This window comes from Protomyctophum parallelum (genome assembly GCF_964188405.1).
Source record: "Protomyctophum parallelum genome assembly, chromosome: 10".
NCBI lineage: Eukaryota > Metazoa > Chordata > Actinopteri > Myctophiformes > Myctophidae > Protomyctophum > Protomyctophum parallelum.
The window spans coordinates 16,841,294-16,864,920 of record NC_139704.1 but is presented as its reverse complement, the minus strand read 5'-3'; the positions used below and the strand labels follow the sequence as shown (position 1 = coordinate 16,864,920).

At 41.2% G+C, this 23,627-nt stretch overlaps 1 protein-coding gene across 1 annotated transcript in view; it reads right to left on the bottom strand.

Annotated features, from left to right (window-relative positions):
• tasp1 (taspase, threonine aspartase, 1) overlaps positions 1 to 23,627 on the bottom strand; it is a 52,458-nt gene that overhangs the window by 21,653 nt on the left and 7,178 nt on the right. The window contains exons 7-11 of the mRNA XM_083775639.1: positions 23,090 to 23,169; positions 22,026 to 22,132; positions 14,338 to 14,457; positions 11,093 to 11,171; positions 3,179 to 3,289 (exon numbers count right to left, since the gene is read on the bottom strand). Of these exons, the coding sequence (XP_083631765.1) occupies positions 3,179 to 3,289; positions 11,093 to 11,171; positions 14,338 to 14,457; positions 22,026 to 22,132; positions 23,090 to 23,169 (497 nt within the window). The remainder of the gene's footprint in view (positions 1 to 3,178; positions 3,290 to 11,092; positions 11,172 to 14,337; positions 14,458 to 22,025; positions 22,133 to 23,089; positions 23,170 to 23,627) is intronic.

Here is a 23,627-nt window from a genome sequence, read left to right as displayed (position 1 = left end):
TGCATCAACCCCAGTGGTCCCTGTGTCAACCCCAGTGGTCCCAGTGGTCCCTGCATCAACCCCAGTGGTCCCTGTGTCAACCCCAGTGGTCCCTGCATCAACCCCAGTGGTCCCTGTGTCAACCCCAGTGGTCCCAGTGGTCCCTGCATCAACCCCAGTGGTCCCTGTGTCAACCCCAGTGGTCCCTGCATCAACCCCAGTGGTCCCTGCCCAACCCCAGTGGTCCCAGTGGTCCCTGCCTCAACCCCAGTGGTCCCAGTGGTCCCTGCCTCAACCCCAGTGGTCCCAGTGGTCCCTGCATCAACCCCAGTGGTCCCTGTGTCAACCCCAGTGGTCCCTGCATCAACCCCAGTGGTCCCTGCATCAACCCCAGTGGTCCCTGCATCAACCCCAGTGGTCCCTGTGTCAACCCCAGTGGTCCCTGCATCAACCCCAGTGGTCCCTGTGTCAACCCCAGTGGTCCCAGTGGCCCCTGCATCAACCCCAGTGGTCCCTGTGTCAACCCCAGTGGTCCCTGCATCAACCCCAGTGGTCCCTGCCCAACCCCAGTGGTCCCTGCCTCAACCCCAGTGGTCCCAGTGGTCCCTGCCTCAACCCCAGTGGTCCCAGTGGTCCCTGCCTCAACCCCAGTGGTCCCAGTGGTCCCTGCATCAACCCCAGTGGTCCCTGTGTCAACCCCAGTGGTCCCTGCATCAACCCCAGTGGTCCCTGCATCAACCCCAGTGGTCCCTGCATCAACCCCAGTGGTCCCTGCATCAACCCCAGTGGTCCCTGCATCAACCCCAGTGGTCCCTGCATCAACCCCAGTGGTCCCTGCATCAACCCCAGTGGTCCCTGTGTCAACCCCAGTGGTCCCTGTGTCAACCTGGTCAGTCCACTCACTGGTCCAGAGAGCCAAACACAGTTAACAAGACTTTCTAAACATGGAACACTTCAGACCAAAAGACCAAAAGATCTCTCTCTCTCTCTCTCTTTCAAAAAATAAAGAAAAAAAGAGAGGACTACGAAAAAAAAAGAACATCTTCACATGAATCGTCAACAAAACATTTATGTCTTGTCCCAAAAATAACTGCGGCTGTTAAAGGCCTTGTTTGAACAACATGAGAATGATCCATAAATCAAAACGCTGTCTGTTCAAATCCCTTTGATTCCTCGTGTTTCCAGTTGTTAGTTAGGTCATGTCTTATGTTGCATTTGCTTTTGTTTAATTTCCTCCTCCATGCATAGCTGGGTGTCCCAACAAACCATCCGCTTGACAAACACATCTCTGGGGTTCATGGAGAGTGGTGGAAAGGAACACGCAAGTACATTTTGATTATTATTATTACAGAACATACAGTAACCACCAACGGCTACCCACACGTTTAGCTGTGTTGCACATTCCATGAACACCTGATCCTTTCAATCTATACCTCGTTGTAAAGGGGACTAATCAACCATTTAAATTATATAAAATACAATACCAATTGGTATTATAAAATCACACCTGTGTGAAGTGAGGGGCGCTCTTATCATCTTTACATTTTTACCCTGACATACAATCGACTCGATCGCATTGCACCGAGATACAATACAACTATGAGCTTGTAGATCTGCTATTTTTCAATAGCTAAAGTATAACATATTGCTTAAAACACCAATAGGGGTTCCCGCCCAAAATGGGTTAAGCTATTGTTTCAACTTAATGTGTGTCTCGAAGGAAAACAAAAGAGGAATTAAACATCAAAAAAGGACTCCTCTCGAACCCTTCTAAATGTCTCTGTGTCACAAACGTCCGTGACATGGCCAAGCCAACCAATGGGGGACAGCCATCTAAGAAGGAAGCCAGAACAAGACTGCATCGCGCATTGGGAGATTGTAGATCTACTATTTTCAACGTTTTTATACATTTGAAAACGTTAAATGGGACATTCTGCACAATGATAATTGATACCTTAAGTACATTTCGATGCCAATACTTTTGTACTTTTACTACAATACAGTACAATTTGAATTCCGGACCTTTACTTCAGTATTTCTACATTACAGTATTGATACATTTGAGTCTTTTTTTTCCCACCACTGCCAAAGAAGACACGTTGGGGCGTGTGTACTCACTGATGAACCTGTTCTGCAGAGCCTCCATGCAGCGCTTGGTGCACTGTAGATTTCATCCACTAAAACTATCGACAAGCTCACAACGTGTCGCAGATCGGTGAGCTTGTAGATCGGCTATTTTCAGCAAGTGTAAAATCAGCCATTACGACGGCATCAAGGCCCGCCAAAACACATTTTAGCCGACGAAATCAACTGTAGATTTAGCCGACTAAAATCGTATGAAATTTTGACGACTAAAACTAGACTATAACACCAAGACATTCCAGGTGACTACTATAATTAAGCAATAAGCCACGAGAGGTCTCAGGTTACCGGGTATTTTATACTGGCTGGGGGCGTAGGCAGACCCGACACGCAGCAGAGGGTCTTCTACCCTCCCAGCCAGTGTAAAATACCCGGTAAGCTGGGGCCTCGAGTGGCTTATTGCTTTTCTAAAACGGTTACAAACATATAGCAATATTAACCTAATAAAACTATTAAATTCACAAAAGTAGCTACGCTTTGCGCCACCAGAGCGAGCGAGCCAGAGCCACAACACTTCCTTGTTTTGCTCGGCAAGTAGCCTATGTGACGGGAGAATAGCGCTTGATGTATTTACGGGGCTGCCTGGAGCCACACATTCACAGTCATATGAGCCGGGCGGTGCTAAGACGCCTGCACGGCATGTGTTTGTAAAGCAATCAAGCGCTCCCCTTCCCCAGTTCAGCTACAAGGTTGCAGGATGATACAAAGTGATTGAAGGAGTGTGTTATCGGTGAAATTTACACCGGTCACGTGACGGTAACCAGCCAATCAGAATGAAGTATTGGGACTACCCGTTTTAGAAAATGTGACTAACACTAAGTGAAAACTATTCAAGAGCCTATGACTAAAACTCAAAATGTGCATCCTCAGACTGGTAGTTAGTTAGTAGTAGTAGACTGGTAGTTAGTTAGTAGTAGTAGTAGACTGGTAGTTAGTTAGTAGTAGTAGTAGACTGGTAGTTAGTTAGTAGTAGTAGTAGACTGGTAGTTAGTTAGCAGTAGTAGTAGTAGACTGGTAGTTAGTTAGCAGTAGTAGTAGTAGACTGGTAGTTACTCACTGATGAACTTGTTTTGCATAGCCTCCAGCAGCGCTGTGTGTGCATCTTCAGACTGCATGGCCGCAGAGCACTCCCTGGCCAGCATGGTGCGAATCAGATGCTCTCCACAGCCTGGCAACAAACAGAGAGAGAGAGAGAGAGAGAGAGAGAGAGAGAGAGAGAGCACTGTTGATTTTGGCAACACACTTTGATTTAGTTACATTTAGTCACATGATTTTAGTCACCTGAAATGTTTTAGTGTTAGTAATATCAACTAAATATCATAAGATTTTCGCAAACTAAAGCGTATTTGGGCGGGCCTTGATGCCGTCGCATTGGCTTACTTTACACTTGCTGAAAATATTTTCAGCACGCATGCAACATTTTAGTCTAGTTTCTATTTGCTGATGAAATTGTCAGTGACAAAAGGTAGTCGACGAAGACTTTTCGTCATAGTATTAATACAGTCATCGACATCAACACTGCAAGAGAGACATCACGGGGCAAGAGAGAACAGTGCAGTCATTGCGGTTGCATTTGCTCTGTGTTTACACGCCTCCCCATCAATCAAAGCCGTTGTACGAGGTCAGAGCAGAGGCAGCACGGGGATGTTTTGTCATGTATATAAAAGGCGACGGGACATTTAAACGCTAAACAGATTGGACTTATTGCGATGCTTGGCAGGATATTGTCATTTTCCAGTCTCTCTATGTGGATTATGCACTGCAACTCAGAAATGGCCCCCACGAAGCCCAGTGGTTCTCAAAGTGGGGCCCGGGGACCCTTGAAGGGAGTTCCAGGGGGTCCCCAGCTAAATGATAGTTAGGAACCAAATGGACCCTTATGAGACTGTAACTCTGAGTGTACAAATGGAACCGAATGGACCTTATGGGACTGTAACTCTGAGAGTGTACACATGGAACCAAATGGAACCACTCTCAGAGTTAAATTAACATTGATTTTACAATAATTATAAATTGGGGGACCCCAATTTATATTTATCTTATTTAGAGATATAAATGACGTTAAAATGGGCGTCCGTAGTTTAATGCGTGTCAAACTGGGGGTCCTTGAAATATAAGCGGTGGAGAATCACTGCTAGAGCCGTTGTATTTTATGCACCATGTTTTGTTCTTGCTTACTGAAAGTCGCTCTGGATTAAAAGCCTAAATTGTAAATTGTAGCATTCTTATAACGTGACCATTCTCAAAGTCAAAGCCAGTGCTTTGGGAAAAGGAAAAATAAACCCTAAATGTGAAAACAAAGCATGCTTGGCAAAAACTCAAGATAAATCCCATAAAGACTAAAGACTATAGCCTTGTTGGTTCTGTGTGAACATAAACGAAGGCCCTATAAAATACCAGGTAACTACAACAAAACGGAACGCAGGTTGGTTACTGTGGCCCGGAGTCATTCAGAATACACTTTTTTCCTTCTTTTAACGAGAAGTGAATGCGGAATTGGCCGGTGTGGTACGGTGTGCCCTTTTGTTTGGTATTTACCGTAAACTGCCCTGTCGTTTCCGGAAGGGGGGACGGGGGGGACGTACGGACATCATGGTAGCAGTAAGACCACGCTGGAACTGTTGCTTTAACGGGAGTGGTAGACATTTAAAAAAATAAAGCACCGAGGCCACAGAGTAAAAACATAAATACTTTAAAGCAAACTGAGGCACAGTTGTGTGACAGCCAAGTACAGCGAGAGGAAACACTGCCGACTTGTGAACCGTGGTCGTGTCAGCCACAGCAGAGGAAAGGCTGACTTAGAGGTCAACACGTATATTAAAAAAATACCCACATAAGCCGCATATTAGACACTGGACCAGAACGGGGGGGCGGAGTGAGGGTGGGGGACGGGCGGAGGAGTGGGTGACATATAGGGGGAGAGAGAGAGGACCCAAACGCCCCAGTGTCAGAAACAAAATGATTGTTTTTCTGCTGCTTTTGATGGGAATGCCTTTCAAGTTTAGGAAATTAGAAGCAGGTGTCGTACTGGAACACACATTATGCTTTTCCATCCCCATAAGGAAAGAGTTTTCCATTTTTTTCTGACTCAGATGAAAGGCACGGCGGCCACGATATATGGGACGACAGGGGAGGAGGAGGAGGTGAATAAACACGGAGGGGCAAACAACCAGCCTGTCCCTGCTGGGATCAAAGATGTTAGGATGTAGCCAAGATATAACCTATAGCTGTGAATGAGCGATTCATATACAAGATATAACCTATGGCTGTGAATGAGCGATTACAAGATATAACCTATAGCTGTGAATGAGCGATTCATATACAAGATATAACCTATGGCTGTGAATGAGCGATTACAAGATATAACCTATGGCTGTGAATGAGCGATTCATATACAAGACATAACCTATGGCTGTGAATGAGCGATTACAAGATATAACCTATGGCTGTGAATGAGCGATTCAGATACAAGACATAACCTATGGCTGTGAATGAGCGATTACAAGATATAACCTATGGCTGTGAATGAGCGATTACAAGATATAACCTATAGCTGTGAATGAGCGATTCATATACAAGACAACATGTATCTGTGACACGCCAGGCTGGTGAATCTGGTGAAAATTCTGACATTCTTCAATATATATCAGTATATATATACTTTTTCCCGAAAGATATTTTTTGGGGGCGTTTTTGCCTTTATTACAGTAGTATTCTCAACTCTCTACTCTTCAGTAATATTAACGTAGACATGACAGTAGTCTCTACAGTACTGGGTTGTGACCCATCTGTGGGTCACGGACAAATCTTTTATGGGTCTAATTTTCTTTTCCTACATTTAAATATATACAGTATATGTATTTCAAAAGATCCATCTAAGAAATTTCACAAATGAAAAAATATATATAATTAAGTAGTGAAAATAGCTGATCTACAAGACTGCAACGCAGCGTCAAGCGACACGTTTTGTATACATTATGTTACAGTAGCTCACAATAATGTAGATTTTGTGAGCTATTTTTGAGACGCACCAGTGGTGCGTTTCATCTTCTAGTGAAATAGTCACTACAGTTTAGTAGGGCATCTTTTACAGTATAATACATTCACATGAATAACACACAAATGTCTGTCTGTACAAAATAGCCTCTATAATGTATCAATCTGAAAAATAAATAAATAAATAAAATAAAAGCGGTATATAATTTGCCTCTGTATTGGGAAATGAGTGTCCACAAAGTACAGATAGTCAATTAAAATTATGAATACATTTATTTTTTATAATTGTATACTTTATATTGCAATGATCGCGGGCCATGGCTAAAGCATTTCCGGGGGCCCCAGCCAAAAACGCTGAGAACTCCAGCCCTACAGAATAAATACAACTTAATTTACAATTTACAAATTTGTGGTGCTCTTCTAACTGCCAAGGCACGATGACTGGATCGCTGATGTGGTGATTATGGTCTAATGTTATGGAAAATGTTCAAGCCCCCCTAAAAGAAAAATCAAGAATAGTGGAAAAAACTTGATTTACAAGCTCACAATGCGTCGCATCACGGCGTTGAGAGCTTCTAGATTTGATTGGCTATGATTGGTTGCTGGGGATCGAACCAGGGACCTTCTGATTGACTGAGCCACTGTGTCTCATGCAGTGGTGGAAAGCAACTAACTACATTTACTTAAAAGTACTGTACTAGTTACTTTTTGAAAACTTCAAATGGGACATTTCTGCACAATGACTACTTTCACTTTTGGTACTTCTGTAAGTACATTTTCATGCCAGTACCTCTGTACTGTCAAGTAAATGTTTAATTCCGAACTTTTACTTGCAACGGAGTACATTGCAGTATTGATACTTTTCCTTGTCTCGTTGACACATTCATTCACCTGTATGTCACAGTGAACGCCGGCGGGCGGTGGGTCACGATGATGACAGAGTCAAGTGAACGCCAGTGATGAGACACTTGGGATACAGTATGTTAGTGGCCCCTAATACTGCGGCTTCAGCCTGTCCGATCCAATCACGTCCTACGCATTGAGACGCATTGGGCTGCAGATCCACATCAAAAGATTTTTTTTTTTATGTCCCCCGGCAGCTACATACGAAGCGGCGTCGACGCATCTTAAAGGAAGTGGGCCAACATGCTGTAGTCTCTTTCAGAAACGTATCTCACACACACAAAGCCTATGAATGCGTGTGTGCCTTTCAGCTATAAGGGGCACGCACTCCTTTCTCTTTTTTCTTTTTTTTCAAAGACCGAGGCATGCACATATACACGGCATAAATATGTTCGACAAGAATGCCGTTGCTTTGTTGAAAATGGCAGATCAGTCATGAAAGGGAAGGGGGCGTCTCTATTCATGTGACAGCCTGTGTTAGCTTAAAATGTAAACACACAGCGCTTGAGGGCTGTCACAGAAGAAGGAAACAGCAGGCAGAGCAGAACATCTGATCTGGTTTCCAGAGTTTCTCCGACTCTCTCCAATAATGCATGTGGCGGTGTAGACATTTCACATGGTTGCAGAGAAGGCATTGAGATGTTTGGCACCGAGCTTAAGAGCAATAATAGGGACATTTCAGAAGAGTGTTAATTTAACTCCAGGGTTGCAAATATTTACCATTGTGTACACTGTACACTATCAGGGTTCAATGATGACCTGAGTGGGTAACCCTTGATTTAAGTATGGTATCACAGGCCTGAGCCAAATAATAAGCCAAGGAATCATCTAACAGCCTCTCTGGCAGCCCCTAGAGTTCATGCTGCTCCCTTACATCCTAATGCATATTGGCCCAAAAATACAGTTGATTTTGACAGCACATTTTGATTTTAGTTTTAGTCATAGCCTTTTGAATAGTTTTAGTCAGCTGGAATGTTTTAGTGTTAAGTCTAGTTTTAGTCGACTAAATATCCTAAGATTTTAGTCGACTAAATCTAGTTGATTTAGTCGACCAAAATGTATTTTGGCAGGCCTTGATGCCGTCCTAATGACTGATTTTACACAAAGATTTTGGGGGGGGGGGTCACCAATATCAGCAGGGTTCATTCTGTATGTGCGCCTCATCCAGGGATGACATTTTTCTGTGGTCGGAAGCAGTGGTGGAAAAAGTACTCAATTGTTTTACTTAAGTAAAAGTACCAATACCGCAATTTAGAACTACTTTGTTACAAGTAAAAGTACGGAATTGAAAATGTACTCGAGTAAAAGTACAAAAGTATTGGCATCAAAATGTACTTAAAGTACTAAAAGTACAAAATCTATTGAAAATAGCAGATCTACAAGCTTGTAGATCGGCTATTTTCAAATGGCCAAAATGTATAGGGTTGAAGTGGTTAATGTATGTTTATTGTTTTCTAATCAAAATTAAAATCTCCAAAGTAACTAGTAACTAAAGTTTTAAAATAATTGTAGTGGAGTAAAAGTAAAAATGTTGGCTCTGAGATGTAGTGGAGTTGAAGTAAAAGTATTGGAAATACTCAAGTAAAGTACAAATACCGTACTAAGTTACTATCCACCACTGGTCGGAAGCAGGACGATGCCACCTTCCCCGTTCTCTTGACAAAGGTCAGTGGGATTTTTTTTATTGGATTTTAGATTATTGCTGAAATTAAGCTTTGTGTCAAAAAAAGAAGAAGAAATAATAAAGTCCATGATACTTCACAAATGAACACCTGTTTTATGATTCTTTGAAGCTTAAATGCAACCGATCGCCAGAAGTAAAACGCTAACCCTGCTCTATGAACGGACTACACCGCGCGGTCCCATGTCTTGAACATCACCTCCACCACGGATGCTTGCGTCTTCGGCATGATCACGATGAAATGTCCCTGTCTGACAACATTTCTTGTAGTTATAGACTTTGAGAGAAAGAACCAGAAAATTGGTGTACACCGCTTACTCATTTCTGCGTGTTGGGGACTACAATCTTAGCTTGTGTGAAAGGTTGCTATTTTGGCCTGAGAGTGGCACTACAGGATACGTCACTAAAAATAGTTACACTTCATCTTCCAGGGATCATGGATGTGCACCGAAAGTTCCATATCAATCCAACCAGTAGGCTTTTTTACATATTGTTGTGGTGAACAAATGGACAGATAAAGAATGGACCTCTTCAAGGAGTAACCACTAATGCTTGAAGGAGAATTCCATACTAGAAGGCTTTCTTACCTTTATTTGTAGTTGTTACATCCCCACCAAAGAGATCCAGGTGTTATTTTGTGCAAAAGTGCATTATTGGCTATTTCCCCTATAAGCGAATTAGCACAACACCCCATAGCCCCATTCAATTCAATGCAATTCATTGAGGGCTTATGGTAGGGGAAATAGCCAATAATGCGCTTTTGCACAAAATAACACCTGGACCTCTTTGGTGGGGACGTATGGGATTCTCCTTTAAGCCTGATTCACACTTAGTTGCGCGGCGGTGTCGTGCAGTAAAAATAGCCGTTTTGAGAGAGTTGAGAGATTCTCTGAATGCCTCTCCTTCCTCCATCCCTGCCTCCATTCCCTCACGGCTCAGACATCTCAATTCATCAGAGAGACATAAAAGAAATTCCTCGCCGGCAAAAACAAAGTTGCGTGAAAGTTTTTTTTTTTATGTGATTGAAGAGCAATGTGAATCAACGTGACAATGAGAATGTGAGCTAGCAAAATGCCATCTAGCAAATGTATCTGTCTACAATATAAGTCTCCCTTTTTTATTATCTTGCATTAAAAGAAAGGGAACCAAACCAAGCTTAATTTTCCGACCGGATTGACGTGCTTTCACACTCCCAGCAGGTGTCTCCCGTCACAGAGCCGACGACGACCCAAACGGACTCGGCAATCCACCTGGCATCCAGCTGACTAACAACAACGAGCCAATCAACCGAAGGGAAGTGACTGTGATGAAGATCACGCAGTAGGAATGCTCGGAGGGTCACTGGAAAGTATTATCAGTTTTTTGAAGCCTGACTCACTGAAACAAAAATATAGAGGCACCGCATTAAAATCTCTGCGTCTGATTCATATCATCACCGGGAATGAAACACAGGCCCAGCGGTGAAAAGAAACCTTCACGCTGGGTGGAAACAGATTATACAGAGTACAGACCCACGTGCGCGCGTGCGCCAACTACTCCAGGTTACACACACACACTCAGGCACGCACGCACACAGACACGCACACGTGTTGATTTTGATAGCAAATTTTGATTTATGTTTTAGTCATAGTCTCTTGAATAGCTTTCATTTAGTTTGAGTGATATTTTAGTCACCTGGAATGTTTTAGTGTTAGTCTAGTTTTAGTTTCGACTAAATATCATGAGATTTTGTGTATTTTGCATTTTGTATTTTGTAATGACTGAAAATAGCCGAAAATGAAAACTACAAGCTCTACAAGCTCACGACGCGTTTTGAGCTTGTAGATCTGCTATTTTCAGCATGCAACCAAGTGTAAAATTGTCCCTAGTCTAGTTTTTATTTGTTGACGAAATTGTCAATATATTTAGTCTTAGTTTTAGTAATCACAGCTTAGTTTTCATTTAGTTTCCATTTAGTTTTCGTCAGTGAAAGAAAGGCAGTTGGCGAAATAAAAATTCATAGTATTAGTCGACAAAATCAACACTGTTAGACAACAAGTTGCAAAAAGGTCTAAAATAATTCACAGATTCAGATTTAACAACTATATACTTCGTTGATCTGAGTCCCCCCAGGGCTGTATATTGTACTTTGCCCATTCCTTTATTCCCTCTACGCCAAATTTCTTCACCGAAAATAGCCGATCTACAAGTTCACAAAGTTCACAACAATGTAACACTTTGCCAGCTTGTAGAAACCCCAGAATAGGAACTTTAGGGTTCATGTGGTTAAATGATGAATGCTGAACATTTTGCGCTGCACATACTAAATGGTGTGTGTGCGTGCGTGTGTGTGTGTGTGTGTGTGTGTGTGTGTGTGTGTGTGTGTGTGTGTGTGTGTGTGTTGGTATATACCTGAGGTACTCACTGCAGTAGCATAAGGAGTCGCTTTACAGGCATTCTCAGCCCAGCAGCCACATCCATAATGAGCAGCCTGGCAACAGAAAACAGTCAAATCCTCAGTGTTAATGTAACTAGGAGAGCGTACAACAAACGGAACCAAATGGACCTGTAACTGTGCAGACAGGACATAATGTAACTAGGAGAGTGTACAACAAACGGAACCAAATGGACCTGTAACTGTGCAGACAGGACATGACGTGGTGCGAGTCTAATGAGGTGGAGTACTTATTTAGAGTAAAAAATGCGTGAGGTAATGTGGAACAATTGTACATTGTATTGTATTGCTTGAATGTGTTGTCTCTCCTGATAATAACAATAAAAACAGTAAGTTACAAAAAAGGAGAGAAAAAAAGAAGAAAAAGTTGCAATTTGTGACTTTAAAGGACAACTTTAGTTTTTTTCAACCAAGGTTCATGTTTTAGGTTGTTATTAGAGAAACTAAAAGATGAGTGTTAATTTTTCTTCATTTGCTGCTTTCTTTTGTTTTAGGGATTTTAGCAGTTTTTGACAGGGGGCCGGGGGCATTCGAGCATGGGGCTAAATATGTATTTTTTTACAAAATATTATGGCGATTTTTTTATTTATTATTTACTATAGTCCTAATAAACCCCAGGAAATTACATATGGTCACGGAAGATCACATGATCTACTGAATGTGAAGGTAGCCTACTGGGGGAAGGCTTATACTGTGTGTATAGGCTCAATATGTCAGTTTGACACATTCAATAGATCCTGTGATCTTTTGTGGTCAAATAATTTATTGGCGTTTATTAGGACTAGAGTAAATAAAAAATAAAAAAATCGCTATAAAATTTGGTAAATAAATACATATTTAGCAACATGCTCGAATGCCCCCGCCCCCTGTCAAAAACAGCTAAAATCCCTAAAATGAAAGAAAGTAGGAAATGAAAAGAAATTAACACTCATCTTTTACTTTCTCTAATAATAAACTAAAACATGAACCTTGGTTGAAAAAAACTAAAGTTGTCCTTTAAGGTCCTATGCAGTCAGGATTCAAACCTTTTTATTTTGAATGTATCTTCTCTTCTGGGATCCCCGGCACAAAATAATTTCAGAGGGGGTGGGGTGAGGGGGGGGGGGGGGGGGGGGGGGGTCCACGGCCAAATACATATCAATTTGGGGTCCTCATGGATCAAAGTAAAATACAAATCTCACGACTGAAAGATGTTGATATGGCCAATATGTAATTTGTGAAACGGCATGAAAGGAGTCACCACACACTAGCGCTGTGTGTCCTACACACTTAAAGGACAACTTTAGTTTTTTTCAACCAAGGTTCATGTTTGCTGCTTTCTTTGGTTTTAGGGATTGTAGCTGCTTTTGACAGGGGGGCGGGGGCATTTGAGCACGGGGCTAAATATGTATTTCTTTACAACATTTTATAGCGATTTCTTTTTTTATTATTTACTATAGTCCTACTAGACCCCAAGAAATTACATTTGGCCACAAAAGATCACGGGATCTACTGAATGTGTTAAACTGACATATTGAGCCTATGACACACAGGGCTGTATTTTGCGTGTCTTAAGTACCAGGTCTTATTCCCTAACTTGAGTAAACTAAAGACCTGGAGGCGTGATCAATGCTCTTTGGCCACTCAGAATAGCCAAATGACATTGATCACGCCTCCAGGTCTTTAGTTTACTCAAGTTAGGGAATAAGACCTGGTACTTAAGACACGTAAAATACAGCCCACAGTGTGGCTTCCCCCCAGTAGGCTACCATCACATTCAGTAGATCCTGTGATCTTCTGTGGCCAGATGTAATTTCTTGGGGTCTAGTAGGACTATAGTAAATAATAAAAAGATAAATCGCTATACAATTTTGTAAATAAATACATATTTAGCCCCATGCTCGAATGCCCCCGCCCCCCTGTCAAAAACCGCTAAAATCCCTAAAACGAAAGAATGCAGCAAATGAAGAAAAATTAACACTCATCTTTTACTTTCTCTAATAACAACCTAAAACATGAACCTTGGTTGAAAAAAAACTAAAGTTGTCCCTTAACACAATATGTAATATTATGTTTGGCAGCCATACAGCTTGTAGGCTCGTTGGCCCAATAAGCAGCTGGAAATTAGCACAGAGTCAGGAGGTAAAATGCCACCACACCGTGATTTATTCCCAAAAAGAAGGTTACAGGCATGAAAAATGGCATGGCACAGGCAGCAGAAAAATAGGCCATGTTGGTGTGCAGCTCCACCATAATCCTCTCATTGATCTAACAGTGTGTGTGTGTGTGTGTGTGTGTGTGTGTGTGTGTGTGTGTGTGTGTGTGTGTGTGCTTCTGGCAGTCTTTTTATAGGCAGCTGAACCAATCAGAGCGGACTCTACCATTACAGGTAAATTGCAGATTGAGGCGTACAAGGTATATTCAGCGATTTTACTTAATTCAAAAATCACATCTTTTGTTTGTTTTGTTGTGATAATCCTCCCTACTATAGAGTGTGCTGACCATATAAGGAGTTCCTCCATGTCCCCAGTTAACCCCTGGGGGTCAAAAAACCGTAGGTTTCGTTTTTGGCTAGGTGGCCCAGCCTTCATCCAATCAGAATAGAGAGGGGCCTTCCGCCAATCATGATTGAGCAGGGGCGGGCCTTGGTGTATGTGCTGTTGGCCTGTCTGTGTTGTTTTTGGCAGCAAATTTAGATTTTAGTTAATAGTCTTTTCAAAAGTTTTCATTTAGTTTTAGTCACATTTTAGTCACCTGGAATGTGTTAGTGTTAGTCTAGTTTTAGTCGAATAAATGTCATCAGATTTTAGTCGACTAAAACTACAGTTGATTTAGTCAAACAAAATGTGTTTAGGTAGGCCTTGATGCCGTCGTAAAGACGGCATCACAACGCATCGCGCTGCAAGCTTGTAGATCGGCTATTTTCAGCATGCAACCAAGTGCAAAATGACTTATACTGGATCTCTTGTCCACTAGTCCCTTCCTAACATTTTAGTCTAGTTTTTATTTGTTGACGAAATTGTCAGTATATTTAGTCTTAGTTTTAGTCATCATAGCTTAGTCTTTAGTTTCCATTTAGTTTGTCAGTGGAAAAAGGTAGTCGACGAACATTTTTCGCCTTAGTTTTAGTCGACGAAAACAACACTGCGTGGCGACTGAGAACGTTAATCCATGCAGGGTCCTTGACTTGGAAAAACGTTTTGAGAGTCACTGTGGGTCTAACCTGGCCAACTCTGCCCGGGTGTTTCATGGCTAAGCCGCCACTGGACACTGCGGCGGCGACATTCCCCTCCTGGTCAACAACAATGGCCCCCACTGTGTCCAGACACCCTGAGCCATTCTCCTACACCGCAGAAAAGAGACACGGGAAGAAGAGCAAAGGAGAAAAACGGTCAACAAAGGCCCCCACTGTGTCTTCTTCTTCTTCTCAGTGGTGGGGGAAAGGTACTCAATTGTTTTACTTAAAACTGTCTCCATGCCACATGACGCCTCCCCCTTATGTTAAAAGTATCAATACTACAATGTAGAACTACTCCGTTACAAGTAAAAAGGTCCTGAATACAAAATGCACTTGAGTGAAAGGTACAAAAGTATCAGCATCAAAATGTCCTTAAAGAGTGGGTGAAATGAAAAATACGTTTTTCACACTTTTAGACCATATGTGTGGTCATCATATGGGCATACCCAACAATGGATGCTAAAAGAATGGCAATTTTTGTATGTTTTATATCAAAAGTCCATACAAAATATATTTTTTACTTCTTCCTGAAAACGAAAACGTGCTGCATGATGACGTGTAGAGATACACATCGATAAAAGCCAATAAAAATGAAGCTCACCAGTTTGTTTCCCATGCTTCTTGTCCTCCTCCACACAGCTGGTTTTGATTAAAGAACTACTCCGTTTTTAATCTCATTCAAGATGACATCCAGACAGTGTATTACTTGTTTTAAACTTAATCATCACGCTAAAATATGTATATAGGTTGTGTATAGGTTAGAAATAATCCGCTGACTTGTCCTCATGTCTCTCTGACACGAAATTCACGTGCAGCTGAACCACCTGGAGGGATGCGACACTCTGATTGGTTCAGAAACCTCAGAGCCAGCGTTTGAAGCTAAAACTTCAAAATAAAATGTCCACCATTTCCGTTGCCCTACACCTTTAATTTGGGCCATTTTATTTTGAAGTTTTAGCTTGAAACTCTGGCTCTGAGTTTCAGAACCAATCAGAGCGTTGCATCCCTTCAGGTGATGGGACGATACTTCTGCTACACGCACGATGCATGGACTTTGTTTCCAAGGCAGACAGTCGGCCAGCTCTACCAGTTTACTGCTATGTGGCTTATTTCTACCCTAGAATGTTTTCAGATACCTATTTTAGCGTGATGATTCAATTTAAAACAAGTTGATACTGTCTGGATGTCATCTTGAATGAGACTAAAAACAGAGTAGTTCTGGAATCATCAGCAGCTGTGTTTGGACAAACGCGCAGTGATGGGAATAATACAGGTGAATGAAATCAAGATTCATTAAAACACACTCAGTGCCACCTGTTGGACAGGAATTGTTGTGCAGGTGCCAGAGAAAAAGGACAAAAAAAAGAATAAATAAGCATGTGTGCATGTGAGCCTCTACAAGTCATCACGCAGCACATTTTTAGTAATTAAGTTTGGATTTTTATGGACTTTTGATATAAAAATACACAAAAATGAAAATGTTCCAATTTGTTTGGCATCCATTGTTAGGTATGCCCATATGATGACCACAAATATGGTCTAAAAGTGTGAAAAACATATTTTTCATTTCACTAGGTCTTTAAAGTACCAATAGTAGAAGGTAATCGCTATGCAGAATGGCCCGTTTCAAGTTTTTAAATGTTCAAAAATATTTTGAAAATAACATAGGAGTAGGTTATCATTCATCATTTATTAATTAAACTGTGTAGTCTAAAAAATGATATGACCCTTTTTAAGCACTCTTAGTGGGTGAAAGATCCCTGGTTCAGATCGTACTCCTGTCGCATCTGCCCTTGGTTTACTGTCTCTCTCCACAATTAGGAATAAAAATGTAAAAAAAGAAATATATATATATATATATGACTGATGCAGAGCCAAATCTCACATTCTGAAGCGGAGCGCCTCTTTGGAACGGGACATTTCCAACATTAACACGAGCACATTGTATGAGAAATAGATTAATCACTCTTTCATCTCTCGTGCATCTTGTCAAAAATGTATTGTTGTTGTTCTTTCAATCATTTGTTTTGCCTTCCCTGATTACGGTTCACTTAGAAATGAACTTGTTTTTGGATAAAAGACTGCGTGATGAGTCAAATGTTTGTGGCAAGATTATGACAAAGATCAACCCTCTCAGAAGAACAAAACATCTCTGCTGTACTGGCAATATAAAAGCCTGGGCAAAAAGGCTAGAGTTCGCTAGAGTAAAATTGACTAAACTTTCTTAAATACTGTACGTCCTGTCTAGAGCCTCACTGTGACCTCACTGTGTTCGCACTTTTCAGTGCCCAAAAGATCATAGTTTATGGGCCAATTGGAACAAAATTATAAACATTATAAATAGTCATATGTACAGGGGTTTTCAACCTGGGGGTCGTGACCCCTCGGGGGGTCCCAAAAGTATTTTGGGGCGTCCCCAAATTATTTTCACAAAAAGAAAAAAGAAAAAACGTTATTTTGTTTTTGAATGGCTGGGAAAACGGAAATTCTGAGTTCACATAGTATACACATACTCCCATAGTGCATGCATAAACTTTCCTTAATGATTATATTACTAGTGCATTGAGAACCCCTGCACTAGTGCATTGAGAACCCCTGCACTAGTGCATTGAGAACCCCTGCACTAGTGCATTGAGAACCCCTGCACTAGTGCATTGAGAACCCCTGCACTAGTGCATTGAGAACCCCTGCACTAGTGCATTGAGAACCCCTGCACTAGTGCATTGAGAACCCCTGCACTAGTGCATTGAGAACCCCTGCACTAGTGCATTGCCACTAAACCACTATCACATCAGATTTAGTGTTTTTCCCCCAACATATGAAACAGGTGCTTGTATCTATCAAAGAACAAGAGAGAAAAGAATGGGAACATTTTTACAGCCTGGCACACAAGAGGGAGAAAATTAAAACCAGAAGACCTGCTGCAGTCAACACAATCCATGTGGTCCACGTGACATGGTACGATAATTTTAAAATAAATTGCAGTTGTTACATTAATACCTGTACTGCTTGACTGAGATGTGAAGGAAGACGACGAAGCAACAATGGGTGGCTTGTTAATGTTTGTGATTTCAGCACAGATAGCCGTTTGTAGTGTAACAGACCATCGGTAGCTGCCATACTTATAAAAGTCTGGGTGAATTTGGCGTTTGTAGTTTGTTGAAAAACAGACGGCGAGTTCAACCAGCCAAAACAGCAACATATGAATCATTAATAGGTCAAGTGGGTTTTACATAAACACGCAAGAACCGAAAAAGTCTTTGTAATCCTAATTAGGGTAGAAGTAGCACTTTGACACCTAAATCAATCACACGAGACACCAACTTGCCCAAGAAAACAAGCGGCTGACCTAAGTTGTTATTCTGGGTTCTTTTTTAATGAATATCTCCTTCAATAGTGAGGATTAATCAAATGTAACTGCATAGAAACGATAACAATGTGCATGAAACTAAACCCCGGGTGATGTGCCAAGCTATGGTCTTTTGTACGTTCTAATCCATTAACTACTATGAGCATTCCAAGCTACATAAACACTCCCTCTTATGATCCTATTAAGGTTTAGGGAAAACGTGTAGGTGATTAAAAAGACTAAATCCTAGAATTCAGAAAACAGTATAGCCGTTATTTCGCAGAATATTTCTGTGTGTGTGTGTGTGTGTGTGTGTGTACACTTGAAAAAAGGAGAAGCAAGCACTCGGATGAGCATAAGTGTATAGAGTGCACAGTTCTGGTAGAAATAGTCAGTGGTGGAAAAAGTACTCAAATGTTTTACTCAAGTAAAAGTATAAATACGGCAATGTAGATGTTTTTGATTAATTGAACATGGTGGACCCTCTTGTAAACAAGTGTAATGCTTAATTGGGTCGTCCACTCACAGTTAACAGTCTTTGTATTGAGTTTGCAGGGCTTAAAGCCAAAAATAATCCAAAGACTGAAAAAGATTTTTTGCAAATCTGCACTGATGCCATTAAATGACCCCTATGAAATCCTCAGGACTGAAATCAGTCCCCAGGACTGAGAACTTTAAGCCCTGAGTTTGTGCTTGAGATGTACTGTAATTCTGCAAACTGTTAATAAATATTTCAATCAATCAATCAAAACTCCGTTACAAGTAGAACTCACGTATTCAAAGTGTACTCAAGTGAAAGTACAAAGGTATCGGCATCAAAATGTACTTAAAGTGCTAAAAGTAAAAGTACTAATATCGCAGAAAGTCCCATTTCACAAGTTTGAAATCTTTTTTTAAAATAGCTGATCTACAAGTAGATCGGCTATTTTCAAATAGCCGTATAATAGGGTTGAAGTGGTTAATATATGTTTTTCTAATCAAAACTGAAATCCAAAGCAACTAGTAACTAAAGTTTTATAATAATTGTAGTTGAGTAAAAAGTACATTGGAAATTGGAAATACTAACGTAAATTACAAATACCTTAAGATTGTACTTTAGTACAGTACTTTAGTACAGCATAAGGTTATGGCATAATAGTATTTTAAAGGTTTCATGACATTATAATTTTTTTCTTTTAGGTTTTATGACCTTACACCCAAAAAACCTGAACATTCAGTGGATTTGCTGTGGCCTGGAGTTTTCTCTGGGGTTTGGAAGCCTTTTGAGTTGCAATGAAAACAGGCAAAACACTAAAAACAGTGACATCTGCTGGCAAATCCCATTGACATATGGGATTGGCAGGCTCTTACAACACAAACAGCAGGAACATCAGACCACTTGTTTGAGCCAGAAAACCCCAGACAACAAAAAATCTACTGAATGTTAAAAGTTCAAGGTTTTTTTGGGTGCAATTGAGCTCAGAAAACCTAAAAGAAATGTAAGAAAAATTACAAAAGGTTTTTTATGTCACAATCCCTTAAAATCTGTCAGCATGCGTGTGTGTATTACGTGTGCAAGTGTGTGTGTGTGTGTGTGTGTGTGTGTGTGACTGTGAGTGTGTTTGTTGCATAATTGAGTGTGTCCACACACTCCTGTTACATCCAGGGTCATTATTATCCCTCCCAGAGGCTCCCCACACCGTCAGCTTTTGGATTAGAGGACTTTGCAGATGTTAGCCCTTTTCTCAGTGGCGTAATAATGTCAAGACAAAATGCGTCCGCCGCACACTGCACTTAGGCCCAATTAAAGCAGGGCAGCGGATGGGGGCGGCGGGAGGACAGTAGATGAAGAGCCTTTACTCAGTTCAGTGGTGGAAAAAAAGTACTAAGTTTTGACTTAAGTCAAATTTTAGACCTGAGGATGCATCTGTGTCACCTTATAGCTTTTAACCACTTTAACCATCATTTTAAACTTAGGCTGTTGAAAAGTAGCAGATCTACAAGCTCATCTACGAGCTTGTAGATCTGCAATTTTAGCAAAATCGTGAAAATCTGTAATATAATATATATCCTTGACATGAAAAAGTGTGAGCACCACTGATATAGAAACATAGGCCCTCATTTATCAATCGAGTGTAAAATCTGCCACAGATTCGAGTGCAGGTTTCGTAGTACACCCACGTCGCCACGGCATTTATAAAGTGATCGCAAACAGCTGATCCTTCCTTAATTTCGTTCTGACGTTAATAAATGTCACGGCTGAAATCGATCTGGCACGCCCTATTAAATCAAGCCTCGCCCTCGTTTTTGCGACCTGAACCACTGCTATACGATCTGGAAACCATGGTTACCGTGCCTTTCTGCCCGCCTCACCCCCCTCTCTCATACACACACACACACACACACAGACGCACACACGCTGCACGCTGCACGCACACGCAACTTGCAAGCCCAACTAACTGGTGTGTTGTTAAATAAATAAGGAACGAACACCTGCATGAATTAAATAAAGTTGTAGGCCTACCCTGTCTGTTTCCCTCTCACCTCGCTTGCCTTGCTGTCATGTCCACGCACGCACGCACCTACATGACACATCGACATCGCATCGCCATGAATGGAATACGTTTGGGCTGGCCTATATTAATTTTACCCATTCGTGCGCAGTGCACGGCGAAGGCGTGAGACTGCGCACTGCTGTGATATTAAAGTCCTGTGGGTGAGTGTCAGTGATGCCTGCATGAGAGATAGGCTATCATGTCGTCAAGGCAGTCATAATCAACGTTTATGTAGTGATTTGATCATTGATGAACGAATCATAAACATATGGATGAAGGCTTGCTTGCATGTGTGCTGGTAGGCTATGTATTGGCAACGCACGCCGCAGTCCCTCCCGACCCCCGAAAATGATCTAGCTTTTATCTGAACTGTCAAAACTGTCAAAACCTGTCTAAGCACTTATTTAAATGGTGAATGATTAAGCCCCTTACGCCTATAGCCTGCTAGTACTTATTTCAAATAGGCAAGCTGCCTGTATGCTTGTCATTGTCACTTGGAAATAAAGGCGTGCAGTCCATTTATGCCTTTTTTTTTAAATAATATCATAATCACATATGCCGCATCACCGCTTGCGCTCCAAAATCATCTCACAAGTGCGCTCGCATAACAAGGCCAGTAAAGCACTGTTTGATTAAGCACAAACTAATACATTGTAAACATGTTATATTGTTTTTAATTGCGCGATTTTAATTACTTGTAAAGTTGGAAATCTCTCTTTTGTTTTTTACATACACATACCGTTTTATATTAACATTTTAGGAGTGAAAACATATGTTTAAATGCCTGTGACAGCCTCTCAGCTGGTCAAACAATGCTGCTCCGCTGTTCTACGACAGAAAAACAGGTGAGGACAAAGTGTACGCCAGCTGCCGAGCAGACGTGGGTTTTGAACGTTGTCACGTTCAATTTCAAGCTTTGCCGGAAATGTTAAATGCCGAAAATGTCGGTAATTTCGGCGTGCGCCCATATTTTGGCGTACGCACGGTTGATAAATGAGGGCCATAGGCTTTTCAGAAAACTGCTAGGATTTAAGAGACATTTGTAGAATTATGTCCTCAGGTCTTAAAGCTGCTATAAGGAATAATATGTAAAAAAGAATTGGTATTCAGACAGCCAGCAATGGTGCCGCAATCTGCATTCAAAGATTTTCCTTGAACTTACTGATTTGTTAGTCATTGCGACCAGGTTTATTTCGACCAATGACAAAGCTTCTAGGAACATCTTTGAATGCAGATTGTGGGGGGAGCGTTCTACCCATTGCTGGATGTCTGGAAAAAGAATTGGACATAATATTGCTTATAGCAGCTTTAATGGTTTAAGACATGATATTGTAAACACAAACGCCAAATTGTGGTCACACTGGCAGAAAGGGCAAACACACCGAGGGACATAATGATCACAGTAAGCTGAGCCCCGAATGCTTCCACTTAAAAAATAAATACAAATCGCTTTGAATTTGTTATCCTTACTTAAAACAAAACAAAACAAGCAGATCAGTGAACAGGCCTCTTTTTTCTTTGACAAATGTTGAGCACAGAAACATTTTGTTTGAGGTTTGGCACTACTGTAATTGATTTTGTATAAAGAATTCATGCATTTTTCCAGACAGAATTGGATCGGGAGCAACAAAAAAAAGACTGGATATTGTCTGTGATTTTGGATATTATAGTAATTATACTATTGTGATATGTGATAGTGTTCTATAAAAATATACATATCGGAACGGGAAAAATCGAGGCAAAACTATACAGTAGTATAATGAATCAGACTGTAAGTATATGATACTCACGTTCTCGTTTGATTGTCGTCTTTTCTTTGTCTGGTTAGGTCCTGTGTCCATCTTTTCTGCCAGCTCCATCTTGCGTTTGTTCCTCTTGTAAGCCGATAAGCTGAACTCTGTGAGAGACAGATGGATGGATTGATTGATTGATTATTGTATTCACTGTATATAAAATGGCTATATTTCAAACGAAAGCACAAGTAAATGCAAAAACTGCTACGAGCGTGAAAACAGAGACTTCTTCACATCAAGGTCGTCCATTTTCAATTTATCAGAAACATGAGAACATTCTTAGTAAAGGGACATTCAATAATATATATTTTCTTTTCATAACTTTTATCCCACGATTTTGCAACCCATTTTTTCACCCAGTGTCAATTATCTAATGTAATCCTACACTTCTTCTGCCAACCTGGGGAGGCAGCGGACTGACCTCATACTACCTCCTATGCATGAGGAGTCCAAGCTGCTTCTTTTCACCTGACAGGGAGGAGTTTCCCCGGCCGGACGTAGCACGTGGAAGGAACACGTTATTCCGACCAGTTCCTTTCCCCTCCATCAGGCGCCCTGGCTGGCAGTTTAGTGAACAGGATTCTACATCAATAATTCTGATAGTTTCTACTTTGTTGTATGACGGTATCGCTCCAAAACATTGCGACACGTTGCAACATGTTGGGAGCTTCCATTTTTGACAAATTCTGAAAACTTTGGACAACCCGACCACCCGTTTCACTTTTTAAACACAGGCCAAAAGCCTAGCAGCCACAAACTGTCTCGACAATGAGATAAATAATTGGAAATACAGTAGCGATAGATGATGATGATATATACACAGAGGGCTGATCAGTGTGAGGTATTTAGAAAAAAACAAGAAAACGCTCACACACTGAGGGCTCCAATGCGACAGATGCTTTATTTGCACCAAAGACGTTTCGAGCACAAAATGTCACGCTCAAAATGTCACATACGAAACCATTTATTTACCCTCAAGTAAAATATAGTACATTTCTGGGCATTTGTCCTTGAACTTAAGTTTTACTTAAAAGGAGGAACTAATGTTCACAAATGCTTACTAGTAGCCATCTTTTCGGACAGGCATGGTGGTATTCCATGGGTCACAGCCCAATCGTGTGCTCCTCGTCCTACTAAAAAACTGACAATGGTAAGAAGAGAAAGTGAAGAGAAGAGAAAGTGTGTCAGTATGGAAATCTGGCAATATCAAACTTGTGGATTAATGCAGTGGTTCTCAACCAGTGGTCCGGGGACCACCAGTGTACCTTGAGGGGGTTCCAGGTGGTCCGCAGCTAAAGGATGGAGAGTTGGTAACCAAATGGAACCTTATAGAATTTAACTCTTGAGTTTTGAGAGCATAAAATGAAACCAAATCCAAATCCAGTCCATTTCGTTCCAAACAGCTGCATTACTTAATTTACAGAAGTCAGAAGAATTGTTATTTTGATCAATGTTTGCCTGTTATCTCTCCTAATGGTACCAACATCAATACAGCATGGAATTGTGGACAAAATCTTATCCAACGATATACGATAGCAAAAGATTATTTAGTTTTGGGTCTGAGAGAGGCTACCAAAATCTCATCAAATGGTGGTCCGC